The sequence below is a fragment of the Lipotes vexillifer genome, unplaced genomic scaffold (genome assembly GCF_000442215.2).
Source record: "Lipotes vexillifer unplaced genomic scaffold, Lipotes_vexillifer_v1.1 scaffold1315, whole genome shotgun sequence".
NCBI lineage: Eukaryota > Metazoa > Chordata > Mammalia > Artiodactyla > Lipotidae > Lipotes > Lipotes vexillifer.
In genome coordinates, this window is record NW_006785785.1 from 10,249 (window position 1) to 19,375 (window position 9,127).

The 9,127-nt window shown below is 40.2% G+C and overlaps 1 protein-coding gene across 1 annotated transcript in view; it reads left to right on the plus strand.

Annotated features, from left to right (window-relative positions):
- The window catches only part of KIF28 (Kinesin-like protein KIF28P), a gene marked incomplete at its 5' end in the record, with an annotated part of 68,066 nt that overhangs the window by 10,204 nt on the left and 48,735 nt on the right, over nt 1-9,127 (plus strand). Inside the window, 1 exon segment of the mRNA XM_007458083.1 lies at nt 424-627. Coding sequence (XP_007458145.1) covers nt 424-627 — 204 coding nt within the window.

The window sequence follows — 9,127 nt, forward strand, 5'->3', positions numbered from 1 at the left end:
CAGCAGCGAGTTAAAATTAGTGTAGGAATTTTGTGACGTTGTTTGGATTAAAGAATACAGAGAAATCAGAAAACACTTTGACTGGTCTGTGTCCCTTGGTGCCTTGAAATTATTGTCTAATTGCTGAATTTTAAAGACCTAGCCCATGTTTTGTCAAGGCTATAAAATACTCAAATCCATTACTGATGAATACTGGCTAGTTGAAGATACATGATGATTTGTGGTGATCAGTGTTTTCCAAACTGACAAATCCCTTTTTGGTTGCCAGCTTTATTTCACTGGTTCTAAGACAGCATCTGAGTTATATTTCAAGTAAGTCATATGATACTAATTAAGGTGGAACTCACCAAAACCAGAATATTAGATTTTAAGAGTACTGTGAAAAGTCACTGCTGAACTTGATGCCTGTGGTTTTCTTTCCAGAGAGATGTTTTCCACGATCTTGGCAGGGGAATTCTGGACAGTGCCTGGCAAGGCTATAATACTACTCTCCTGGCTTATAGCCAAACTGGCTCTGGAAAAAGCTATTCCGTGATTGGGTTTGGGGCAAACAAGGGTATCATTCCAAATGTGTGTGAAGAGCTATTTCAAGCAATTGAGAACCGGGAGAAAAATCAAGAATACCAGGTATGTATTATTCTAGAATCCCTTATTTAAGGAATTTTTTTTTTCATTTTGGAAATTCTCTGCCCCCAATGAAAGTTATCGGCATCTCTATTTTAGGATAATGTTAATTATCCTAAAAGGATAGTCTCTTCAATAAATGGTGTTGGGAAAACTGGACAGCCATGTGCAAAAGAATGGAATTAGACCAATATATTACACCATACACAAAAATTTACTCAAAGTGGATTAAAGACTTGAATGTAAGTTTTGAAACCATAAACGTCCTAGAAGAAAACATAGGCAGTAACCTCAATGAAATCGGTCTTAGTGATGTTTCTGTGGCTCTGACTCCAAAAGCAAGGGAAAGAAAAGCAAAAATAAACAAATGGGACTAATAAAACAAAAAACCTTCTGCACAGAGAAGGAAACCATCATTAAAATGAAAGAGCAAATAAAAAGAAATGAAACTGAGTTATTTGTAATGAGATGGATGGACCTAGAGTCTGTCATACAGAGTGAAGTAAGCCAGAAGAGAAAAACAAATACCATATGCTAATGCATACATATGAAATCTAAAAATATAAAATAAAATAAAATAAAATGGTCGGGCTTCCCTGGTGGCGCAGTGATTGAGAGTCCGCCTGCCGATGCAGGGGACGCGGGGTCGTGCCCCGGTTTGGGAGGATCCCACATGCCGCGGAGCGGCTGGGCCTGTGAGCCATGGCCGCTGAGCCTGTGCGTCCGGAGCCTGTGCTCCACAACGGGAGAGGCCACAACAGTGAGGGGCCCGCGTACCGCAAAAAAAATAAATAAATAAAATAAAATAAAATAAAATAAAATGGTCATGAAGAACCTAGGGGCAAGACAGGAATAAAGACACAGACCTACTAGAGAATGGACTTGAAGATATGGGGAGGGGGAAGGGTAAGCTGGGACGAAGTGAGAGAGTGACATGGACATATATAGACTCCCAAATGTAAAACAGATAGCTAGTGGGAAGCAGCTGCATAGCACAGGGAGATCAGCTCGGTGCTTTGTGATGACCTAGAGGGGTGGGATAGGAGGATGGGAGGGAGGCTCAAGAGGAAGGGGTTATGGGGACATATGTATGCATATGGCTGATTCACTTCGGTGTACAATAGAAACTAACACAGTATTGTGAAGCAATTATACTCCAATAAAGATCTATTTTTTAAAAATGAGGGCTTCCCTGGCGGCACAGTGGTTGAGAGTCCGCATGCCAATGCAGGGGACACGGGTTCGTGCCCCGGTCCGGGAAGATCCCACATGCCGCGGAGCAGCTGGGCCCGTGAGCCATGGCCGCTGAGCCTGTGCGTCTGGAGCCTGTGCTCCGCAACGGGAGAGGCCACAACAGTGAGAGGCCCGCGTACCACAAAAAAAAAAAAAAAAAAAAAAAAAAAAAAATGGGCAGAAGACCTGAAAAGGCACTTTCAAAGAATATATACAGATGACCAACAGGGACATGAAAAGATGTTCAACATCACTAATTATTAGGGAAAAGAAACTCAAAACCACAATGAGATATTGTTACCAAAAGTGGGGTACAGCTGCTCACCGCTCAAAAGCCAACAAAGGGGCAAGGTTGGTGGAAAGGAAAGTTTGCTTTATATTTCAGAGGCTGGCAACCTGTGGGGGAGGGTGGACTCCTGTCCAAAGGCCAACTGCCACCAACAGTCAGTGGGCAAGAGCTTTTACAGGGAAAGGAGAGAGGGGGCTACATGTAGAAACAGTAGTGTCAGCTCTGACAGTCATCTTGAAATTGGTCGTGTGGTGATCTGATCAGCATCATCTTGATTGTTTTAAGTATGGTTGATCTTCAGTTCCAGGGTCAGTTTGTTTCCATTTTTTTGAGGCCAGTTCTCAGAACTGTGGCAGCTTTTGTCATGGCTACAGTCTGGTCATCATACAGTTAATTTCCTCCACCTGGTGGAGTTTTTAGTATCTATAACACAGCTCAAAGGATATGGCTCAGAATATTATCTACAACCCTTGGAGAGGAACTAAATGTCTTTGACTATGCTTAATGACTAAATGATTATTTAGTCTTGTTGGACTGTTTTTTTAATTTTTTGCGGTAAGCAGGCCTCTCACTGCTGTGGCCTCTCCCGCCGCGGAACGCAGGCTCCAGACGCGCAGGCTCAGCGGCCATGGCTCACGGGCCCAGCCACTCTGCAGCATGTGGGATCCTCCCGGACCGGGGCACAAACCTGCATCCCCTGCATTGGCAGGCGGACTGTCAACCACAGCGCCACCAGGGAAGCCCTGGACTGTTTCTTTTTTTTTAATTTAATTTTTTATACAGTGGGTTCTTATTAGTTATCAATTTTATACATATTAGTGTATATATGTCAATCCCAATCTCCCAGTTCATCCCACCACCACCCCCACTTTCCCCCCTTGGTGTCCATACGTTTGTTCTCTACATCTGTGTCTCTATTTCTGCCTTGCAAACTGGTTCATCTGTACCATTTTTCTAGATTCCACATATATGTATTAATATATGATATTTGTTTTTCTCTATCTGCCTTACTTCACTCTGTATGACAGTCTCTAGGTTCATCCAAGTCTCTGCAAATGACCCAATTTCATTCCTTTTTATGGCAGAGTAATATTCCACTGTATACATGTACCACATCTTCTTTATCCATTCCTCTGTTGACAGGCATTTAGGTTGCTTCCATGACCTAGCTATAGTAAATAGTGCTGCAATGAACATTGGGGTACATGTGTCTTTTTGAATTATGGTTTTCTCAGGGTATATGCCCAGTAGTGGGATTGCTGGGTCATATGGTAATTCTATTTTTAGTTTTTAAGGAACCTCCATACTGTTCTCCATACTGGCTGTATCAATTTACATTCCATTAACAGTGCAAGAGGGTTCCCTTTTCTCCACACCCTCTTCAGCATTTATTGTTTGTAGATTTTCTGATGATTCCCATTCTAACCGGTGTGAGGTGATACCTCATTGTAGTTTTGATTTGCATTTCTCTAATAGTGATCTTGAGCAGCTTTTCATGTGCCTCTTGGCCATCTGTATGTCTTCTTTAGAGAAATGTCTATCTAGGTCTTCTGACCATTTTTTGATTAGGTTTTTTGTTTTTTTAATATTGAGCTGCATGAGCTGTTTATATATGTTGGAGGTTAATCCTTTGTCCGTTGATTCATTGGCAAATATTTTCTCCCATTCTGAGGGTTGTCTTTTCATCTTGTTTATAGTTTGTTTTGCAGTGCAAAAGCTTTTAAGTTTCATTAGGTCCCATTTGTTTATTTTTGGTTTTATTTCCATTACTCTAGCAGGTGGGTCAAAAAAGGTCTTGCTGTGATTTATTTCACAGAGTGTTCTTCCTATGTTTTCCTCTAAGACTTTTACAGTCTTACATTTAGGTCTTTAATTCCTTTTGAGTTTATTTTCGTGTATGGTGTTAGGAAGTGTTCAAATTTCATTCTTTTACATGTGGCTGTCCAGTTTTCCCAGCACCACTTATTGAAGAGACTGCCTTTTCTCCATTGTATATCCTTGCCTCCCTGTCATAGATTAGTTCACTGTAGGTGCGTGGGTTTACCTCTGGCCTTTCTATCATGTTCCATTGATCACTATTTCTGTTTTTGTGCCAGTACCATATTGTCTTGATTACTGTAGCTTTGTAGTATAGTCTGAAGTCAGGGAGTCTGATTCCTCCAGCTCTGTTTTTTTCCCTCAAGATTTCTTTGGCTATTCGGGGTCTTTTTTGTCTCCATACAAATTTTAAGATTTTTGTTCTAGTTCTGTAAAAAATGCCACTGGTAATTTGATAGGGATTGCACTGAATCTGTAGGTTGCTTTGGGTAGTATAGTCATCTTCAGAATATTGATTCTTCCAATCCAAGAACATGGTATATCACTCCATCTGTTTGTGTCATCTTTGATTTCTTTCATCAGTCTTATAATTTTCTGAGTACAGGTCTTTTACCTCCTTAGGTAAGTTTATTCCTAGGTATTTTCTTCTTTTTGTTGCAATGGTGAATGGGTTAATTCACCAGTAATTTAATTTCTTTAATTTCTCTTTCTGATATTTCATTGTTAGAGTATAGGAATGCAAGAGATTTCTGTGCATTAATTTTGTATCCTGCAACTTTAACAGATTCATTGATTAGCTCTAGTAGTTTTCTGGTGGCATCTTTAGGATTCTCTATGTATAGTATCATGTCACCTGCAAACAGTGACAGTTTTACTTCTTCTTTTCCAATTTGGATTCCTTTTATTTCTTTTTCTTCTCTGATTGCCGTGGCTAGGACTTCCAAAATTATGTTGAACAATAGTGGCGAGAGTGGACATCCTTGTCTTGTTCCTGATCTTAGAGGAAATGTTTTCAGTTTTTCACGATTGAGAATGACGTTTACTGTGGGTTTGTCATATATGGCCTTTATTACGTTGAGGTAGGTTCCCTCTATGCCCACTTTCTGGAGAGTTTTTACCATAAATGGGTAAAACTCTTGTCAGAAGCTTTTTCTGCATCTATTGAGATGATCATATGGTTTTTCTCCTTCAGTTTTCTAATATGGTGTATCGCATTGATTGATTTGCATATATTGAAGAATCCTTTCAGCCCTGGGATAATCCCACTTGATCATGGTGTATGATCCTTTTAATGTGTTGTTGGATTCTGTTTGCTAGTATTTTGTTGAGGATTTTTTCATGCATATCCATCAATGATATTGGTCTGTAATTTTCTTTTTTTTTTTTTAGCATCTTTGGTTTTGTTATCAGGGTGATGGTGAGCTCATAGAATGAGTTTGGGAGTGTTCCTTCCTCTGCAGTTTTTTGGAAGACTTTGAGAAGGTGTTAGCTGTACTCTAAATGCTTGATAGAATTCACCTGTGAAGTCATCTGGTCCTGGACTTTCGTTTGTTGGAAGATTTTTAATCACAGTTTCAATTTCTTTACTTGTAATTGGTCTGTTCTTTTTTTCTATTTCTTCCTGGTTCAGTCTTGGAAGGTTAGTTATACCTTTCTAAGAATTTGTCCATTTCTTCCAGGTTATCCATTTTATTGGCATAGAGTTGCTTGTAGCAGTCTCTTAGGATGCTTTGTATTTCTGCAGTGTCTGTTGTAACTTCTCCTTTTTCATTTCTAATATTAGAGTCCTCTCCCTCTTTTTCTTGATGAGTCTGGCTAAAGGTTTATCAATTTTGTTTATCTTCTCAAAGAACTAGCTTTTTGTTTTATTGATCTTTGCTACTATTTCCTTTGTTTCTATTTCATTTATTTCTGCTCTGATCTTTAGGATTTCTTTCCTTGTACTAACTTTGGATTATGTTTGTTCTTCTTTCTCTATTTCCTTTAGGTGTAAAGTTAGATAGTTTATTTGAGATTTTTCTGGTTTCTTGAGGTAGGATTGTATTGCTATAAACTTCTCTTTTAGAACTACTTTTGTTGCATGCCATAGGTTTTGGATCGTTGTGTTTTCATTGTCATTTGTCTCTAGGTATTTTTTGATTTCCTCTTTGATTCTTCAGTGATCCCTTGGTTATTTAGTAACATATTGTTTAGCCTCCATGTGTTTGTATTTTTTACAGATCTTTTCCTGTAATTGATATCTTGTCTCACAGCACTGTGGTCGGAAAAGATACTTGATACAATTTCAATTTTCCTAAATTTACCAAACCTTGATTTGTGACCCAAGATATGATCTATCCTGGAGAATGTTCCATGAGCACTTGAGAAAAATGTGTATTCTTGTTGTTTTTGGATGGGATGTCCTATAAATATCAATTAAGTCCATCTTGTATCATTTAAAGCTTGTGTTTCTTTATTTATTTTCATTTTGGATGATTTGTCCACTGGTGAAAGTGGGGTGTTAAAGTCCCCTACTATGAATGTGTTATTGTCGATTTCCCCTTTTATGGCTGTTAGTATTTGCCTTATGTATTGAGGTGCTCCTATGTTGGGTGCATAAATATTTACAAATGTTATATCTTTTTTTTGGATCGATCCCTTGATCATTATGTAGTGTCATTCTTTGTCTCTTGTAATAGTCTTTATTTTAAAGTCTATTTTGTCTGATATGAGTATTGCTACTCCAGCTTTCTTTTGATTTCCATTTGCATCGAATATCTTTTTCCATCCCCTCACTTTCAGTCGTTATGTGTCCCTAGGTCTGAAGTGGGTCTGTTGTAGACAGCATATGTAAGCGTCCTGTTTTTGTATCCATTCAGCCAGTCTGTGTTTTTGGTGGGAGCATTTAATCCATTTACATTTAAGGTAATTAGCGATATGTATGTTCCTATTCCCATTTTCTTAATTGTTTGGATTTGTTATTGTAGGTCTTTTCCTTCTCTTGTGTTTCTTGCCTAGGGAAGTTCCTTTAGCATTTGTTGTAAAACTGGTTTGGTGGTGCTGAACTCTCTCAGCTTTTGCTTGTCTGTAAAGGTTTTAATTTCTCCTTCAAATCTGAATGAGATCCTTGCTGGGTAGAGTAATCTTGGTTGTAGGTTTTTCTCCTTCATCACTTTAAATATGTCCTGGAGTCCCTTCTGGCTTGCAGAGTTTCTGCTGAAAGATCAGCTGTTAACCTTATGGGGATTCCCTTGTGTGTTATTTGTTGTCTTTCCCTTGCTGCTTTTAATATGTTTTCTTTGTATTTCATTTTTGACAGTTTGATTAATATGTGTCTTGGCATGTTTCTCCTTGGATTTATCCTGTATGGGACTCTCTGTGCTTCCTGGACATGATTAACTATTTTCTTTCCTATATTAGGGAAGTTTTCAACTATAATCTCTTCCAATATTTTCTCAGTCCCTTTCTTTTTCTCTTCTTCTTCTGGGACCCCTATAATTTGAATGTTGGTGCATTTAATGTTGTCCCAGAGGTCTCTGAGACTGTCCTCAGTTCTTTTCTTTCTTTTTTCTTTATTCTGCTCTGCAGTAGTTATTTCCACTATTTTATCTTCCAGGTCACTTATCCGTTCTTCTGCCTCAGTTATTCTGCTATTGATCCCATCTAGAGTATTTTTCATTTCATTTACTGTGTTGTTCATCGTTGCTTGTTTCCTCTTTAGTTCTTCTAGGTCCTTGTTAAATGTTTCTTGCGTTTATTCTATTTCCAGGACTTTGGATCATCTTTACTATCATTATTCTGAATTCTTTTTCAGGTAGATTGTCCATTTCCTCTTCATTTGTTAGGTCTGGTGGGTTTTAATCTTTCTCCTTCATCTGCTGTGTGTTTTTCTGTCTTCTCATTTTCCTAATCTTACTGTGTTTGGGGTCTCCTTTTTGCAGGCTGCAGGTTCATAGTTCCCGTTGTTTTTGGTGTCTGTCCCCAGTGGCTACGGTTGGTTCAGTGGGTTGCGTAGGCTTCCTGGTGGAGGGGACTAGTGCCTGTTTTCTGGTGGATGAGGCTGGATCTTGTCTTTCTAGTGGGCAGGTCCACGTCTGGTGGTGTGTTTTGGGGTGTCTGTGGACTTATTATGTGTGGGCAGGTCCACGTCTGGACCTTATTATGATTTTAGGCAGACTCTCTGCTAATGGGTGGGGTTGTGTTCCTGTCCTGCTAGTTGTTTGGCATAGGGTGTCCAGCACTGTAGCTTGCTGGGTGCTGGTGTTGAGATGGAGATCTCTGGGAGATTTTTGCTGTTTGATATTACGTGGAGCTGGGAAGTCTCTTGTGGACCAGTGTCCTGAAGTTGGCTCTCCCACCTCAGAGGCACAGCATTGACTCCTGGCTGCAGCACCAAGAGCGTTTCATCCACACGGCTCAGAATAAAAGGGAGAAAAAGTAGGAAAAAAAGTAGAAAGAAAGAAAGAAAGAGGATAAAATAAAGATAAAATAAAGTTATTAAAATAAAAAATAATTATTAAGAAAAAAAATTTTTAAGTAAAAAAAAATGGACGGACAGAACTCTAGGACAAATGGTGAAAGCAAAGCTATACAGACAAAATCTCACACAGAAGTATACACATACACACTCCCCAAAAGAGGAAAAGGGGAAAAAATAATATATCTTGCTCTCAAAGTCCACCTCCTCAATTTGGGATGATTTGTTTTCTATTCAGGTATTCCACAGAAGCAGGGTACAGGAAGTTGATTGTGAAGATTTAATCCGCTGCTCCTGAGGCTGCTGGGAGAGATTTCCCTTTCTCTTCTTTGTTCGCACAGCTCCCGGGGTTCAGCTTTGGATTTGGCCCCGCCTCTGCGTGTAGGTCGCCGGAGGGCGTCTGTTTTTCACTCAGACAGGACGTGGTTAAAGGAGCAGCTGATGCGGGGGCTGTGGCTCACTCAGGCCGGGGGGAGGGAGGGGCACGGAGTGCAGGGCGAGCCTGCGGCTGCAGAGGCCGGCATGACGTTGCACCAGCCTGAGGCGCGCCGTGCGTTCTCCCGGGGAAGTGGTCCCTGGATCCCGGGACCCTGGCAGTGGCGGGCTGCACAGGCTCCCCGGAAGGGAGGTGTGGATAGTGACCTGTGCTCGCACACAGGCTTCTTGGTGGCGGCAGTAGCAGCCTTAGCGTCTCATGCCCGTCTCTG